Source organism: Botryllus schlosseri, chromosome 2 (genome assembly GCF_051294905.1).
Source record: "Botryllus schlosseri isolate E-star chromosome 2, Bs_hap1, whole genome shotgun sequence".
Taxonomy (NCBI): domain Eukaryota; kingdom Metazoa; phylum Chordata; class Ascidiacea; order Stolidobranchia; family Styelidae; genus Botryllus; species Botryllus schlosseri.
Window position 1 is genome coordinate 13335519 of NC_137237.1, and position 18017 is coordinate 13353535.

At 40.3% G+C, this 18017-nt stretch overlaps 2 protein-coding genes across 2 annotated transcripts; one reads left to right on the forward strand and one right to left on the reverse strand.

The window, feature by feature from the left end:
• The first annotated feature begins 760 nt into the window (after positions 1-760).
• LOC145433674 (HAUS augmin-like complex subunit 7) lies at positions 761-3324 on the forward strand. The gene has a single exon (XM_080310839.1). It carries the CDS (start codon positions 2125-2127, stop codon positions 3178-3180), a length of 1056 nt encoding a protein of 351 aa, XP_080166965.1. The 5' UTR covers positions 761-2124; the 3' UTR covers positions 3181-3324.
• On the reverse strand, positions 3089-17583 carry LOC145433667 (uncharacterized). The gene is made up of 26 exons (XM_080310829.1): positions 17321-17583; positions 16792-17047; positions 15854-15884; positions 15692-15795; positions 15447-15623; positions 14857-14989; positions 11853-12096; positions 11662-11791; positions 11177-11255; positions 10946-11118; positions 10125-10266; positions 9975-10061; positions 9619-9680; positions 8040-8128; positions 7902-7954; positions 7753-7843; positions 7593-7681; positions 6854-7154; positions 6428-6563; positions 6050-6173; positions 5886-5988; positions 5628-5824; positions 4947-5059; positions 4762-4883; positions 3725-3854; positions 3089-3664 (listed from the first exon to the last, which is right to left on the reverse strand). The coding sequence occupies exons 2-26, from the start codon at positions 17044-17046 to the stop codon at positions 3185-3187; spliced, it is 3645 nt and encodes a 1214-aa protein (XP_080166955.1). The 5' UTR covers position 17047; positions 17321-17583; the 3' UTR covers positions 3089-3184.
• Between the last annotated feature and the right edge of the window lie 434 nt (positions 17584-18017).

Sequence of the window (18017 nt, forward strand, 5' to 3'; positions counted from 1 at the left end):
GTTTCGGGATTTGAAAGACGAGATGGCCTCTCAATTGCCACAAAATTAAGTCTCGTAAACTGATGAATAAATTTGACACAAGAATGCATTTTCAATAAGTCATTAAATGTGAGTGTTTCATTATGATGTTCTGAACCGATTTTAAAAGGACTGTGTTGTGAATAAATTTGTATTATGGGCCCAATATTCGGTATTGTCAGTGTGTTACTTTTAGATTAAAAAAAAACTGATGACCGATCACAATTCGTCAGAATAAATGCTGAATTTCAACAAAAATGTGCGTATATATTGTTTTTTGGCTATAACTCATTTTGTGTTCACAATAGAGAAAACTTTCTTCTTAAGACAGATAGAAACATGATGCTTCCGCAGAGTTTGAGCTATATATCATGACTCTACGACCAGCGGTTGCCGAGATGGGCCATTTTACCCTCCACACGCAGAAATTGGGGGGTTGCCGGCTGGAAAATGGGGGTAATACCCTGAAGTCACTTTTTATTGAAGTTTTAGGTCATTTGTCAGGATTGAGGAAGCCCTTTTTTTGATTTGAAAAAAAAAGTCATTTTCACTCCACCCTATTGCATAACCAATAACCATATTAATCATGCCGTTTATTGAACTGTGGCCTATTTCCAGGTTCAGGATTGCACGGTAGAGGGTAGAATAGAGACGATAGGTCTCTATATAAGGCCATAATGCACTTGCACGCCAATTTTTGCAGCTTGAGCAATAAGTGTGCAATGGTTGGTCACGTTTCGCTGCATTACGTTTGTTATCTTTACGAAATAACGCCGCGGACGCGGACGATCGCCGAACTGTAATGTTAATCGATTTGGTCGGTGTCGTCTGCCTATCGCATCTCTATTCGCTAATGACGAATTGGTGAAAACGGCACGGGGAACTTTACGCTATTATTCTATGCAAGAAACCCTTCTGTCACCAGTGTCACGCGTAACTTATTGCCGAAAACAACCACTGTTTCCAGTCTAGACTTGCAATAACAATAAGCATACAGTATACATGTATGGAATCGGTGTCATGTGCTCACACTATATATTACTTTATATTAGATTACTTTAACTTTGAGAATCATAGCTGCTCACCTGATATATCAGGCAAATCGTACCGAGATTCCAGTAGGGACAGTATCTCAGTATACGTGTAAAATTAAACGTAGTCTCGCGCCCTCGCCGTGTACAATCAGGCCAGTGATTATGGCATACCTGAAAATTGTAGTGCTGACTCATTTAAGTGGGAGGTATTTTAGACTAACAATTCCACTTCTATCATCATGTCATTAAAATTTTCATCAAATCATAACACCACATGACTGCGATAATGAAAAGATAGGAGAGTGCCATATATCAGCAGTTTTCGAAGCCAAACTACTTCTACATAAGTTGTATGTGACAGAATGGTTTCTTGCATTGAACAAGTGAACAGAAAGTTGTATGTGACGTTGCCACCATTGCTACGGTGCACGGTGCTCTTTGGATATTAGTAATATCATGAGTTTGCACCACTGGCTTGCAATAACTGACTACAATTTCCACATATATGGAACTGTAGTCATTGTGCGTTTATCACGAAGGCATATTTTTTATTTTCAATGCTCTTTTGATTGACTAAGAAACCTCAGGTCTGAAGATTAACATCACCTAATTTAAAGACGTAAAAAGTAGTTGTGAACGAATTGTCTGGAAAATACCCGAGAAATTGATGAAAAAGATTGAACCCTACTTTTCTACCAATCATGTCTTGAAATCGTTGATTCTACTCTAAAAATCAAACTTACGAATGATGGCAAAAACTTAAATTTGGATTTAAACTTCAGATATGGATTTTGTGCACTCCATCACACCAACCCTTCTTGAATGTCTTGATAAATAGACAGGAAATGGAATTTCAGTCATTTCCTTGTATTTCTACATTATTGTTTTGAATCTGGGCCTACTCAAGATCAGATAGCCTGATGCCAGTGCGCTGTTAATATCTATTGGATAGATTAGATTGTAATATAGTAACTACTTGTACTGATCCATTCAAATTTTGGCAATGTTTTTTCAAGATCAGTGTTTGCGTTGACGGTGCCTTTTTTCAAGTCCTGACCAAAATTGATATATAATGAGTGATAAGAAGTCAAGGATTTTCTCCGAAGTTCACCAGATTCTCGAAGACTGTGGATGCCCTTACACCACTGATATCGATAGCACATACCTCGGCGACCTATTGATGGAGCCGGGCGATCACAGACTCCGAATTCTCATGTGGATATTTAGTCAAATTGACACAAGTGCAGAAAAGGTGATCGGATCCTTGGAGGAGAGAACTATCAGTTTGACAGGTACCATAATTGATAAAAGAGTTCAAGTACTGACGAGTCTGGCTTCCACGATAGGATTGTGTCGCGCCGTTGACTTGGATCTTATAAGAGGAAAAGCACAAGCCAGTTCTCAATTTTCATTCTGGAGAACGATCACAAGAATATTGAAATTCTCGAACAAGCACTTCCGCAGCTCATTCATCAATGACTGCCTAATCTTAAACAAAGTGAATGCAACGGACAGCAATGTACCGAAACAGGTCAGTACAGTCGTGACCAACCTATTACCGCCAAATCTGGATGAGGAAATTAGCAAGATGCAGCTCCCTCGTAAGTCAACGAATATTATTGATCACATTCAGTCAGAGTTGGAAGAACTATCTAAGTGCCTGGCTACGGACACGTCACGTCTAAATATGCTAAAAGGAGACTCGATGTACACTACCGCGGACGATGAGGTCGCAGCCAAAAGCGTCGCTCGCAAACTGAATTTGACATTTGCTGACCTCGATCAAATGATCACAACCTTCGAGCAAGTGTTTATCAACAGTTACCTGCCCTACTGTGATAAAGAGAAGGAAGAATTTGGTAACGTTGGACCCTTGTTTCAAATTGTCATGAAGCAGTTTTCTTATGTCACAAAAACTCTCGATGACCTTCTTGCTGTTACCGAGTCTCGTGACATCATTGATAAATGCTCAAAAGATTTGGGAAGTATAGGCCTCCTCGCTTCCAAACCATTTCTCTCCGAAGCAACGAAGCGCCTAGAATCTTTATCATGTGTATTAGAAAAACAGAAATATGACAGTGAGGCGGTCGACTTGAAAAGGTCACCAGTTACGTTAATGACTTTGTAAATTTTCACTCTTGCTTTGAACTTAAAATTTTTGGCAGTAAATCGTCTTCTATTACCGAATTCAACCGTTCGCACACAATTTGTGAAAACAGGAGATGCTCTTTAAATTTACCGCAGAGCCGAACAAAAGCGATTGCGTGCATGATATGATTATTTTGAAACGAACGAGATGTGCAGAATAGTCGAGTGTAGTTTTCAACGATATCGGCGTACTTGTGCATACAAATGTAGTCCCAGAAATAGGAGGAATGGTCTCCCCTCCGGGTGTCTTGCTCGGTGGCGTTCACGTGATGAGAGGTAACATTCTCGTGTTGCAAGATCTCGGACTTGACATAATTTTCCATGAAGAAATTCTTGAAATAGTCCAAAAAAGTAGCTTTCTCGACACGCAGAAGCCACAAGTCCATTGTCTTTAATAGTTCAAGTTCAAGTTTCTGATTCACGACCGAGCCGGTGTTCGTGGTAGGGCCCGTATTGTCATTAATCTGTAAAGACAATCGGATGGGTATCAGAGTACTAAAGATGATGCGTTTAATGAAATGTACCTGCATCTCAGATATCTTTTTGCTCAGATATGGACAGACTCTCATGTCACAACCGTACATTAAATGCACAAGGAACATGCAGCAACAGTGTGATGTATCCATCAGTCTCACGATCCTTTCGTTTGACTCCCTAAATATATATATGATGATGACCGCCACTGGATTAGAAATGTCAAAGGAGCATTGTGCGGTCTTATTGCCGCAACAAGAGATCAGAGGAATAATCTTCGGGTCCTCGCTCCTCAATTCGGAATGAGCATCCGTACAAACATAGTTAACCAAGGACTCTACATAAAACTAAGAAGTATTTAAATATTAGGATACTGGTTTGTGATATGGCCTATGTTATCTTGTTAGGATCATACTGATACCTCATGAACAGAGTGTTACTTGAAATCTTTATAAATGGTGCCACTGCCTGCCACATGATTGAACTGAGGGCATGACCTTGTAGGCTGCTACATTTTTTACGTTAGTAATCTAGATACTTGGATATCCAAGTCAATTTCTTAATCGAATGTGAGCCATCGGCACATCCGGAAAATGCTTGGTCAGACATGAATAAATTTTCAATCACTCTATAGCAGTGGTTCTCAACGTGGGCGATTTGGCGGTCTAGAGGGGTGAAAATAACAAAGGAGGCGATAGGGGAGTGAAAACGGACGAAGGGAGCTATGGCGCGTTAAAACGGCTATATTTGAGTCAAGTCGGAGAAATGACCTTTTTTTAGTCAACTCTTGCAAATTTAGCTGTAAAAGTGTAATTTTGAGGTCGAGCCGAAAAGATGATTTTTTTTAGTCAACTCGCCGGTGATTACAGTTTGCATGCGCATTTTTCGGTTCCCAATATTTGGGAGGGGGGCGATGATCGGTGTGGAGGTTGAAAATGGGGCGATGAGTCGAAAAAGGTTAGGAACCACTGCTCTATAGTTTATTTCGTTATCATAATAAATGGATCACAAGTAAGAGAAACAATGAAAGTCGAAAACTGACCAGCGACCACAAACAATGCAGCATCGTTTACGCAGTTAAACATACCTATATTTCCCAAGAAACATAGCTTCAAACATCGGCGACTTTGAAACTAACATATCGCTGTGAACTGGTATCGTCTTTTCCTCAATGGATGGCTCACCTTCGTTCCCAATATCCGATGAATGCTGAAAAAGTTCAGCGAATTGAAATGTGACCTAAATCAGAATTACAGCAAACAACAAACACACCGTAATGGTTTCCGATGAAATATCTGCATCTGGGAGCAATTCCTTGTCTGGCACCCGAGATTTGCGTAAGTCCTCGTAATAGCATTTCTTTATACCCCCGAGGTAGCCTTTTCCTGTGTGTTGGTTATGAATTAAACCACAGTCACAAAAGTTAAAGGGGCTCTGCACTCTAAAAATGATGTGGTCTCAAATCGAAGGGCAAAACGAAAAAAAATTTTGGCCGCAGCCGTTTTCTTCAGAACGCCAGCGTAATGGAGCTGCATTGTATTGAAATTTCCACAAACACATCACGCTCCTGCAGTCACGCAGAGATCGAACTTTATATAGTTGTCAGCCGATGTTATGAAGGAAATATGTCGTACACGACAGAAATAGAATACACTAGGCCCGATTTTGACATAAATCTCCTGACTGAACATCTTCCGTTGAACGCTGTATCTAAACCGCCTTGGCGTGTCCGACATATTTCCTTCATAACATCGGCTGACAACTATATAGAGTTCAATCTCTGCGTGACTGCTGGAGCGTAATGTGTTTGTGGAAATTTCAGTTCATTGCAGCTCCATTACGGTGGCGTTCTGGAGAAAACGGCTGCGGCCAAAATTTTTTTTTCGTTTCGCCCTTCCATTTGAGACCACATCATTTTTAGAGTGCAGTGCCCCTTCAATGAACACATCACACCTTTGCGAGATTTTGCATTTGCATCAGTCTCATAACACTTCCCTGGAGAATTTGGATCTACTCTTGATGCTAACTTGTGGAAAAGGTATGAGGTAGCGTTGAAGATTTCGGAATCCACATCATCGCTTGATAAGCATTGAAGAATGTGTAAAAGGAATTTTCGTTTTGCAATAGTTTCTGTGTGTGCGTAGAGTTTTCTGGGAAAATGAAAGCGTGTTTGTTGCGAAGTCAATACTCAAAATCACTGGACATTCCTACCTCCGGAAATGCCCGGAAACACTGTACAGCTTCTCCGTCTCATCGTACCAAATGGCCAGCAACAGGGTCATCACGGTAGTAGATCTCGAGTCTGGCAGCTTCCCTGTGTTGAAGCAAACACTGTTTCTAGTGGTAATTGGACGGTCACCAGGGAAAAAGCTTACACTTAGACAAATTGAAATCGATCAAATTGGATCCGTATGTCGAAGACTGCACAAGCGCTACGTTACGCCACATCGTATCGAGCAAATCTTTCCAATTGATTGATATTTCACGGTTCCCAGTCTCCTGAATTTGAAAGATTATGAGAATATGTGGCTTTAGAGCAGTGAGAGGAACGCCGGTTTCGATTAGTAAAAAACTAATTTGAAAATTTGGGCGGAATAGGTTAGAATTGGGATTCTAAGATTTTTTAAGCTGGATTATGACTTAGACATGAAATTTTTAGTAATTTACTATCTTCTTTAATCTCAACCCCAAAACCATTTGAATTTGAAAATATTAAACTTGCTTTGTGAGCACCAAAGAAAGTTCCAACTCACTTTGGAATCGAGGTCCGAAGCCGCGTCTTCCTTTCTCGTACAGCAAACAGATGCTATTGTCGACACAAGGCAACTCGTGTTATTGAGATTGAAACATTCGGGACAAGACGTCATTTTCTCGACGATTCGTTCGATTCTGAAACAAACGTTCCAAATGATTTGGAAAAGTATAAGTGGCTGCAGATAAGAAAATATGATGACAGCAGCATACAGTTTTAGCGAAAAAAAGTTGACTGAATATTCAATGGATCAGATTCTATTCAAAGATGAAATAAAAAACGCTGCGTTGCAGTTGCAAATTGATGCCTACGAAACGTTTCTTGTTTTGATAATGATATTACCACCACAGAATTCCACAGTGCAAAAATATAGGGTGTCATAATCAGAGATCAAGGTTCACACGCTCAAAATCCAGGGTCTACTCACTTGTTATCCAACGACTTGCAATAACGCAAGTAAGTAGTAATGGCTTTTACGCAATTATCTTGCTGGCACAGCGAGACGACATAGCTATCCGATACTTCACAGTAATGACAAAGTATCAACAGAACAACCTGAGTCGGGGTTGGTCGCTCTAAAGTTGCGCTGTCGATTTCTTCGTCGAGATGTCGTTCTCGCGACAGTGTCTTATGAACTAATTCGGTAACTGGGGATGATACCGAAATTTGAAGAGTCGCAGACACATCTTTCAGACCAGACGATATGCCTTCAACAGCTTCGGCTTTGTCTAAAAATTTTGAAGGCGTCATAGAATTTAATGATGGTCAGTAGAGATGATGCTACACAGAGCAAAAACCGCAGCATACGGTACTTTGTGTCTTGCATAGGTTCGTTATACATAGTGTGTTTTTAAGGAGGAAGGTCGACTGTTTGGCCATGCACGGTCAAGTGAAAGATATATATTTCTAAATGGTGCCATAATTCTTACACTGCTACTGCCCAGTGCCCATCATATGCATGATATTCTCTAATGCGCCGAGGGCATATGCATTGTCCTTGTGCAATTGAGCATCAAAATGATGTTTGACAAATTTTATTGTGAATACCTTACATGGAAATGGATTATGTTTGAAGACTGCTCGGTGTTTTAGCGATTGCAAGTGTGTGATAAAGTCTTGGCATGTTAGACTAATTACATAAACGTTGTAAAGAACAGTTGACCCACCTGTAGCTGTGATTGCCGACAGTTTCCTCTTTGGTTGCTTTGAAGCTGCCGTACTGGACCCGGCATGCAGCAAAACACTTGATTCATCACTAAACACATGAACGTAACGTTGCATAATGTATATTATGAAATGGCAGATAACAGCAGCGTAATGGCCAACCTGCAAGTTTCGTTCACAAATCTTAAGAAACTGGGACTGCAATTCCCGGCAATTGCTTGAAGAAAACTCTCTCTAGGTGGCGTTTGAAATGCTTCAACAAAATAATTCTTGAGTAGATAAAAGATAACGCCCAACAAAAATTTTCTTACCTGTATTGACACCTGAAATTTCTTTGTCTTTGACATCCTCCGTTGAGCGAGATCTAGAGAGAAGATTTAGTTGGTTGTGCGCCCATGCAATACCCGTTACGATTTGGTGCTATACAATAGTAACACAATGCTATTAACCTGGAGTTGGTCTTTTCACAGTTCTGGCTATTGAGCTTGGCTTTTTTCAATGGGTTCTGCATTCGTGTATCCGCTTGCTCAACTTCATGCTAAGCGCACAAATAAAAGTTGTTGTGAACGAGTGTCAACGACAATGACGCCACAAGGGGGACTGTTATAATTATAGTTATCTTATTTTTTAGGCATGGAATGGCCTAAATAGAGGAGAGCTTGACGTGGGACCTTTTTCTTCTATTTTGTCATCGGCTTCTAAAATTTAGGGATACGCGCAACCGCCCACAAAATTAAAGGGTCCGCGCTCAAAAAAGGTGAAGAACCCCTGAACTAGAAGAGAGCTGGAAATCCATAACCTATTCAAGGATCCGTGCTTGACATTGTCACCAAATAAAAAGGCCTCTACAGGCTTTTCGGTCCCGAATTTGCTCTGGCAAATTACGCAGAATAAACTGATAGAGCACATAGTCTATCAAATTAGGACACGCGCGCTAGATCAGGGGCGGGCAATTATTTTTCTCTGCGGGCCATATGAGAAGCAGAAAATACGTTGGTGGGCCAAGTAATAATTTTAGCCATGTATCCTTAAGCATTTTATTTTTATTTTTAAATTGAAAGCAGTGAATTACGCTGTTAGCTAAGAAATGCTGCACAGTCGCCACAGTGGATGTATTGATATTAGGGAATCAGATAGTGACGGGTGATTAGCAAAACATAGTAGTTATTTGATGTTATATTTCAATACAATGTTAAACATGATACATTTGGAACTTTCTCTAAACCCTTATCTGCGTTTTTCTATGAAGACATTAAAATGTCTTTGGGATACTATAAAGCTTTTTGTCTTGGTCGCTGCCTTCCAAGTAGTTTGCAGCTTGGCAAAATAGGCTTGTTGTTGAGCGAAGCTTGCAATTCCTTTGAAATTCGCCCTACGTTGACCGAACTCATGTCTTCGTGTTTTTGTTATAAGACCGACTTGAATTATACTCCTTAAACGCAACGACCTGCTCGGCACTAACTAGTAAAATGACGGCCGACGGGTTTATCCCTGACTTTAGTGAGCAAATATTTAGTGCTCAAATCCATCTTTGAATTTCGGCTTTCTTCTTTTGACATGCTCGTTTATCCTTTATCAGTGATGACGACACATGGTAATCGCGGGCACTGAATGACTTGTTTCATGAATTAGGGATTTGGAAATGTATCCCATAACAATGTTGAAGCACGGACTGACCGCGTAATCTGTAGCCTAATGCGACAATGGCAGCAAAGAAGGTTTGGTGACTTCTTGCGACTTTAATTGTTACGACATAATTTGCTATGTTGACTTTATTTTCTATCTGGATTACGCATGTGTAATCGCACCATATTATTGAACAGGCTTGAAAGTAAGCGAATTTTCGGTACAGTTTATACAGCCCATGGTTTTAGTCAACGCAGTAACATTAAAAAGTAGGTTTTGTTTTGAATTTCAAGCAACTTTTCGCGGCCTGCACAGAATAGCTCAGCGGGCCGCACTTTGCCCAGGTCTGCGCTAGACAATGACTTCTGCTGCCACCATCACAAGCCACATAAACACAGTCACCTTTTCATCTGATCCCGGAGAATCCTCACACCCTCGTTTGATTAGACCAGAATGTTGTTTTCCTGGAAAGGAACCGGATTTGAGAATAGATTCTCGAAGCATTCTCAGTACTTGTTGACGCTGGGATCTTAGAGTATCAGTTTAAGTGGTTACGACTACTTCAGTAGAATCCAATATGGAAACAATTGGAAAAGTAGTTGAGATTATTCATGATTACTGCATATAAGACAAACTAGACTCAACGGCGAGTATCTCTAGAACTTCAATGTCTGCACATCAAAATTCTACTCAAATCCATGCATCACATAACTTTGTATAGGAAATTAGCTGCTTATCAATATACGTAATGCGCATACCTGTCGCAGGCAGCAATGCAGGAGAGAACATGAGATCAAAGCCATCCCTGGAGGAAGAACTATCGTCATGAACATCGTCGGGTAACACTATAAAAACAACGGTGAAGAGTGACAGGGAAAACGCCGCAATTATTACAAATCAATCCCTACAGTGGCTGACGACTGGTGTCTGAGCTGTCTTGGTCGAGTCATCATAACAGTCTGAAGCAAATGTTGCCAGTTCATCCAAAAGAGAATCCGAGTTTATTGGCGACCACTGAGGGGAATAGACTGGTGTGTCTTCATGAAATACCTATTCAATACCAAGGTTTGTTAAAATAGCAAGGAACTAAATTCCGCAAAGCATGACGGCAAGACATACAGTAGATTGATCGGTAAGTGTACTCTTTACCGTGATGAAAATTGTATCAGAACATAAAAAGCGGCTATGGTCCGAGAAATCCGAGTGATAACAATGATGGAGGCAGACCGTGAAGTTTTACAATATCGGCATACACTGGCAGGCGTAGGCATCGGACGCTAATTTTCCTTAGGTATGCGGGTTCGATGACGTCATAATGTGACAAAATTGATAATTAGGGTAAAGTACATACGTAAATGCCGATTATACAATCTCCCCATGTTGAATAACTTACACGTATGATAAGCTTGCCAACGAGTACGGAAGTGCTATCACTTAGCGAGTACCTGATCTCTCGCAAACAATTAAATGCACGCGCTTATCAACGCGTATTTCATAACCTCGGCGACGATTGTACTAGTCAGGATGTCCAATATATTATAGAATCTGTTCTATAATGGCACCGATTTCAGGTGGTTCAAACCTTTCTCATCTTTTATACCTCAAGCCTTGACACACATGTTCTGATCGTTACGTGTAAGTATAAGTGGAAATCAAATACGGAGATCGCGTCGCGTTACATTGTGCACATTGTGAAATCATTACGAATGTTTACAACGCAATTGCGTACCGAAGAGTTTCCGAGTCTGGACAAAGAAGTTCCTCTTCCCGTGTCATCTGTTTTCAGTTGCGGCCTCTCATTAAATTTGGTGGGAATATCGTAGGAGAGAGACTGCCTTCGATCGAAACCTTCTCCCTCTTCTGCGCCTTGGCTATCCCACACCATGTGATTGTCGTCGTCTCCTATTGAGAAAAAAACTCTTTATAAATGTTGCTGCCGTTGCTCGGAGATTTGTACGACCTCGTGAATTGGCTTCAAGAATGCAGTATTCCGTCAGTTTGTCGAGCAAAGCCGCGAAAATCCCGTTTTCGTGAAGAATCTGAGGAAATAACAGTTAGGCTGGATCGATCATTCTCTTATTTTGCTCACAATAGCTGTTGTACGTATATTAGATCCTGTTGGCTCTGTTCAGTTTATTAATAATTTCTTCATTTCAAAACCCTGCGGTATTGCGATACAATACAGACTTCGCATAGTTCGTTATGCGGCGATTTCCCATTCGTCTGCCTCGAGTTTTGGAACTTGACTCAACTTGACTCAACCCGCCATTATGCAAGACGTCGCTCGTGCATCGGAAATTAATGAACACCAGGTAGATTTGGCCAAACTACTAATTAATAAATCAAACCGTTGGTAATTTGCAATTCGAATTTAAATTGTTACGACCCCTCCCCCAATAATACTAGATTGGAGTTATTGGCGTCAATAAAGAATCAAATACATACCTTCAAGCCCTCTTCATCATACACAAAGCTTAATAAAGATCCAATCAGAAACAAATGAACGCCATTCCACCGCGCATCGTTTAGAACGTAGATTAAAATAGGCAGAGCGTCAAGAGATCGCAAACGAGCCCTACGGATGAAATACGGGGTATAAAAAGAAGAGAAGTCAAAGTACAATTTTCTGCAATCACCTATTGATAGCCTCTCTGCAACAGTAGCATAACGAGCTGATCAGCGATAGCGCGGCCTCGGGCAGCGGCCCTTCATAGAGTACTTGGGATGTTTTCACACCAGTATACGGATATAGAATTGTTTTCATTTCTCCGACTATCATTTCGATTCCCCCAAGCGTCCCAAGAGTGGGTCTCGCGCAAGCTTGCCAAGTCAGGTTTTGAAGTATTGTCAACACATCGCCCTTGACCGAAGGCACTGGATCTGAAATGGAGAATAGAGTAGAGTAGGCCTACTTTTATTTTTTACTTGAGCACTCAAGTATACTTATCCTCGCTTTTGTACTTCTATGCTCAAATAGTTATGATTTTAGACCAGTAGTCTTCTACTAGGTGTATGATACGCCATACATTCTAGCGCAGGGGTGGGCAAACTTTTCAGCTCTCGGGCCACATTCGACATCTGAATCCATCCGCGGGTTTGGGTCACACTATTCAAATTGGGATTATTAGCTAAAGCGCAATATTATTATGTAATTGTATGGGGACCGGGGAATTATGGAGATGACATCTATGTATATACGGTATTTTTAAAAATCTAACAATAATTTAATGATAACGTACACGCGTCAAAAATAATGACAAGATTTTCTAAGCTGGTCATCCTCAATAACCAATTTGGTAAAATTTGGGATGAAAGGCTGCTGTGCCGATTCTTATAAGCGGATGTAAATTTGAATCTGAGGAACGACCTCTTCACAGATTTGCAGATACTACTTTTGGTTTACCTCCGGACAGACAATCCTGACAGCATCATAACCATGCTACCTTCAATTTACGCTTCTACAAGGCCCCATAGGGTGATAAACTTATGTCAGTTTCGATCGCGCCATGCGCCATCATGATTGAATCGGTCAATAATATCGGGAATCGTATATATATTGCTATACATTTATTATACTCTTTCTCTGTCCACGTAATCAGATTTACCGGAAGCGCTGGGTGAGGTGTTTCCTTGGAAAATGTTGGGCTTGTTAATAATAATTAACATATTCGGGTGTCCCCGACGGTATACTGACTTCGTTACACGATTTCAAATTGGTATTTCTTCACTGGGAAATAATTTGTCTCTGCGGAATGGCATTTATTGTCTTGTAGATCGCCAGGACAGGAACATTTGACGCCAGCCATTTATAGGCTCTTAGGGACATTTTAACATATCAAAGTTTTTGGTCAGCATAACAGCAGTCCTTTTCGGCCAAGGTTTTCTCGCTGCCTATCGTTCTGGCAAGACTAAAATACTTCTACACATATCGAGAACATATCTATACCTAACACACGTGCGAAGCGGTGTCACAAATACGGTAACAAAAGTAATAGAATTACTGGAGTCAATTATGTTATTTCCGTTTTAAATTTCTGTGATGTTTACCAACTGAACCCTTTGAAAATGCGTAGGCCTTGAGATCAAGCTACTACGCCAGCAATAAAATAACCATCATAGTAAGTCTATAAATTATTATCATTGCCATGGGTAAATGTATTGAGAAAAAGTATTGCGAAGTCGCTGCAAAAATTACATTTTACTACTCATCGTATTTTCGAGGCTTTCGCGAGTCGCACTAAACGGTGTTCCAGGCCGTAGTTTGCCCACACCTTCCCTAGCGTGTACCAGAAATTTTCAAGGGTTGCACCTTGCACCAGATACGCTGATTAGGACCCAATGCAACTTGCAACTGATGTTGATCTGTTTTTTACTCATCATAACTGAGGTGTATAACTTTTGTGAAAATGTTAAAAGGCTGTACCATTCCGAGAAAGGTTGGATAGCAGTGATTTAAACGACTTCAGAGAGCACTAGCTACGCAGGCAGCTCGGGTTCAATTCAACGTCAGAGGCTATCTGGGCTCCTCATTCCTGTGTCGCCGTTCTTACGGCAACAATAAAAGCACAGACCCGATGAAGTGCGTACTCTAAAAGAAGTGAATGGACGAGCAAAAAAAAACTGTTTCGAATTTAAGAAATACAACATCTACTTTCAAATTGATTCAGGAATTTGGAATGAATTTTCTGTATGGTGTCGTAATAGAGATTGTGGTCTACTTGGGCGTACGTCACATTAGTGCAATTGTTGAACTGTTTGAAAGTAGCGCACAATTTGTTTAGGAGATGTTATCTGTGAAAGCTATGGAGACTTTTTGACAGTGCGACACTTGGGAGAATAATAGAGGTCATAGCAACAAACAAAGTCATGTTTCTTTCAATGGAAACCGAGCAATCAAAATCAAGCTAGTGTTTTTTTACTGGACTTCGTGACCTTCGCCTTGCAGAAACTTCAATAAAACCACGTATAACATAAAAAATGCGGCATTAAATGAAGTTTCCAATATTACATTTGGGTTGGATACATCAGTCGTGATTAAATTTAGAGTTCATTTTGATTTTTGAAGATTCACTGGTCCGAAACATTTGTTCTGAAGTTTTACCGGTACGCGACGTCAAAAAGATTGAGAACCATTGGTCTAAAATATCGCCGAATAATGACTAACATAAAAAAAATGAGACTTTGGGCACTAGGCCAAGGTGGATGCCAGTTAAGAGACCACAACTGGTCGTTTCAAATTATCTTGTCTGTTCATTACACCGCATTGTGTCTTATGAATCATATTATCTTTATCAGATGAAAATATGTAATCTGACGATTATTATGACTCCCATTCTATTTCAGCAACTTTCAGAGTAAAACTATTCGGTCTCTACTCTATGGATTTTGTTAAATACAAGTAGTCTTGGAGGTTTAATTATCTAAAAAGCCAGGAGACAAACCCATGACCCATGTTTGGGCCTGCACATGGCAATGTTGGACATTTTGCACCCTTCCAATTCCGAAAAAATAATTCTGCAGAACATCGCCCCAACGTCCGTTTCGGGATGATAGATGCGCGTTGTGGCAATTGATATTATTCCTCACCGCTATATCATCAGTTCGTATCACTAAAAGCCTATTTGAAAGAGAAAATGCCACCTGCGCTTTCGCTGGCTATCTTCACGAGTTCCCCGATAGCCGCACCGTCATTCGCGAGCATATGATCCGCAAACTCGATACTCTTCGAAAGACTGATCGCACTCAACGCTTTAACAGCCGACGAGGCTATTTCCTAAAACAGTGATCATTTTCAGAAGAGAATATGATGCATGGGAATCAGGCTTGACAAATGAGAACAGAAATTCTGGCCAGGCAATTCAGCCGTCATATTTCTCAAACTAGGCATCAAGATATGCCAACTTTCGAATGGTAGCAATTGGATAGCAGTGTCATTGCAATTCGAGCCCTTCCGATATCTGTCCTTAGAAAAATGGATAATACGGTCAATTTTTATCAGCCGGTCCAATGACGTCACATCTCTATTTCGGTAGAAAATACTGGCTTTGACGGCAAGCAGATGCAATATTGTCTAAAATTTCAGGTATTAGCCAAGCGCAGTACAATTGTAGCCTAACCACATAGGCAATATTCAAAAAGTAATGGCGCAAAATAGGCTATTAAATAGGACGACATCACATAAAACAAACGACTCTGCAATTAAAATCTTTGACCACAGCATTCACACTCACATCTGACTCGAACGGCATCAATCCGTTGATAGCTGCTACTGCTCCGTGCTGCACTAATTTTTTACGATGAGATGGATTATTTGCCAAGTTCTTGAATGCACGGAATGCGCTACATATGCAGTGGGGCAAGGTTGATGAATTTTTTACCAGGTGAACAAGTAGTCTTACAGTTGCAGCCTGAAATCGTATAATATACATATTATATTCTCACTATAAATAACTTCTCATTAACCGAATCAGCTCACCTTATGCAGAGCCTCGGCGCATTCTTCGTTGTAAGCAAGATTTGCGATAGCACGACAAACTCTTGACGTTATGCTTGGGCATTTTATATACTGTAGGATCCATACTAGAGTAAAATGTTAAGAGTGAAATAAGCACCCAAGTCAAATACCACGGATTCATACCTATATGAGATATTGCGTTGCCATCGCATATCTGCAAAAACATGAAATTCAATTTGTTATAAATCAGGGTGGATAGATACATCTTTTAAGGGTGTTTCCGATGTAGCTTTGGCAGAGACTTGATTGGATGACCGAGAGTCACTAGTGCATATATTTCATTGAACTGGATAGTAGCAAAGATGGAATGCAGAAAATATGGTATGGTACACAACTTCATCGTCAGTAGGCGTATTCAAATCAATCTATATCAGAAGATATCAAATGATGCTGACGCGATAAAAATACCCAGTCGATCAGAGATTGAAAATCTTGCAATACTACTTGGCTATCTACACAGTGTCGGTATCTTGATAATTCATAGGTTCACGTTCGCAAAAGAACCGTGGTAGGTTCTACACTGTGAACATTTTTTGAAATTATCAGAATTTTAAAGTGAAATATTGTTCCTGAGCTTCAAGGATCCTATGAGCAGCCCAGCAATAGTGGATGCAAATAAGGGCCTTTGTACAGAATTTATGAACAAGTTGTTACAAGATCATGATAGGACATTTCACTGCAGTCACATCGTCATCAGTGACTTCTTTAAAATGACACCAACCGTACTCAGATTAATGACTGCTGCACTCCGGAAATATTTTAGACCAGTGGTTCTCTAACTTTTTAAGACACGCTCCGCTTTATGATAGTGAAAATTGTGCCCCCTCTTATCGTCATTTTACAAAATGCAATCAGGATGCTGACAATCCCAACGGATAGCTTGATGGCATGGAAGGTTATGACTGTTGATGAGAGAATTCTCAAATATGAAAATCGGACTGTACGCAGAGCAGTAACTATGAATTCGAGGTAAATCGCGTAGTTGTACTTCTACTACAACGATTGCATCTAAATCTTTGTTAGTGAAACTTCAAATCAAATCACAATATTCATTGACTCACCTTTTGCCGTGCAGCATCCTGCGTGACACAGTTTGCGAGAATACTTATCGTCATGTCAATAATCCTTTGGTTCGTTTTTTGCAAGAATGGTATCAGCACCTCTATCCCATCATTTTCGATAATCGTTTTGATGCCTGTCCATTTCTTCGAGTAAGGTCTTATCTTCAATAGAGCTTCACAAATTTTTGAGTCATTCCCAGAGTCACAAGTTGAAAGGCTTTCAAGGCATCGTTTGATGTGCTTTTGCTGGGACATTCTAAATTAATCATTTGATATCATGAAAATGTGCTCCTGTTGCTAATATAGTAGTCCGTTAGCAATGCATAGAATAAAATGAATTTGTATGTTTATATGCGCAATGAATTCAGCTAAAGCCCGAAAACTCGGCTGCGCAATGCACGGTTTCACCCACATTATAGGAATGCAGAGACAGACTGGATAGATTGCAGAAATAAAATTGTTCGCTAGTCGTTACCGTTTGCAGCTATATATTTTTGATTCACCAAATAAACGGTTACGTTAGCGGTACCTCGGGTGCTTCCGACTTGGTACAGCTGTAGAAGGAACCTTGAGTTATACTTTCAGGTGAACGTTCACTTCATATCCTGTCACGCCGAAAGAGGATTTCCATTTCAAAATATGCATTCAAAAAGTCACGATTACCCTTCACAGGATCAGGATAATAATAATAAATTATCTTCCAAGTAAACTATAAAGCACGGAACCAGGCGACACGATAACGGACCGCGAAGAAATGATATGAACCGCTAAGAATGAGAAACCGAGTGCAGCCATCGCCAGCATTGAGATAAACTCAATATAGCTATCAATGTGTTGATACATTTTTTTTTATTTTGAAAGTTTTCGTCTTACTTAAGCACATAGGTTCCGGAAGGAATCTCACTCGTACCTGAAGCATACAGGTTTACAAAAGGCCACACGTATGATAGAAGAATAACAGTATATAACCATTTATTGACAACAGCTTGCGGATATGACGATTATATACAAAAAGCAAATAGGTTATTGAAACCGAGCGGTTACTTTTTCCACTTTACACACTCATTTACCCAACTGCATCCGCTAGATGACGCTATGCATAAATTTGAATCACTCGGCATTAGGGCTGGGCACAATACATTAGGGATGGTGTGAACCTCTGAAAGGTTCGGGTTCGTGTGAACGCGTACCTTTTTGAAAGGTTCTGTGTGAACACGAACGTGAAC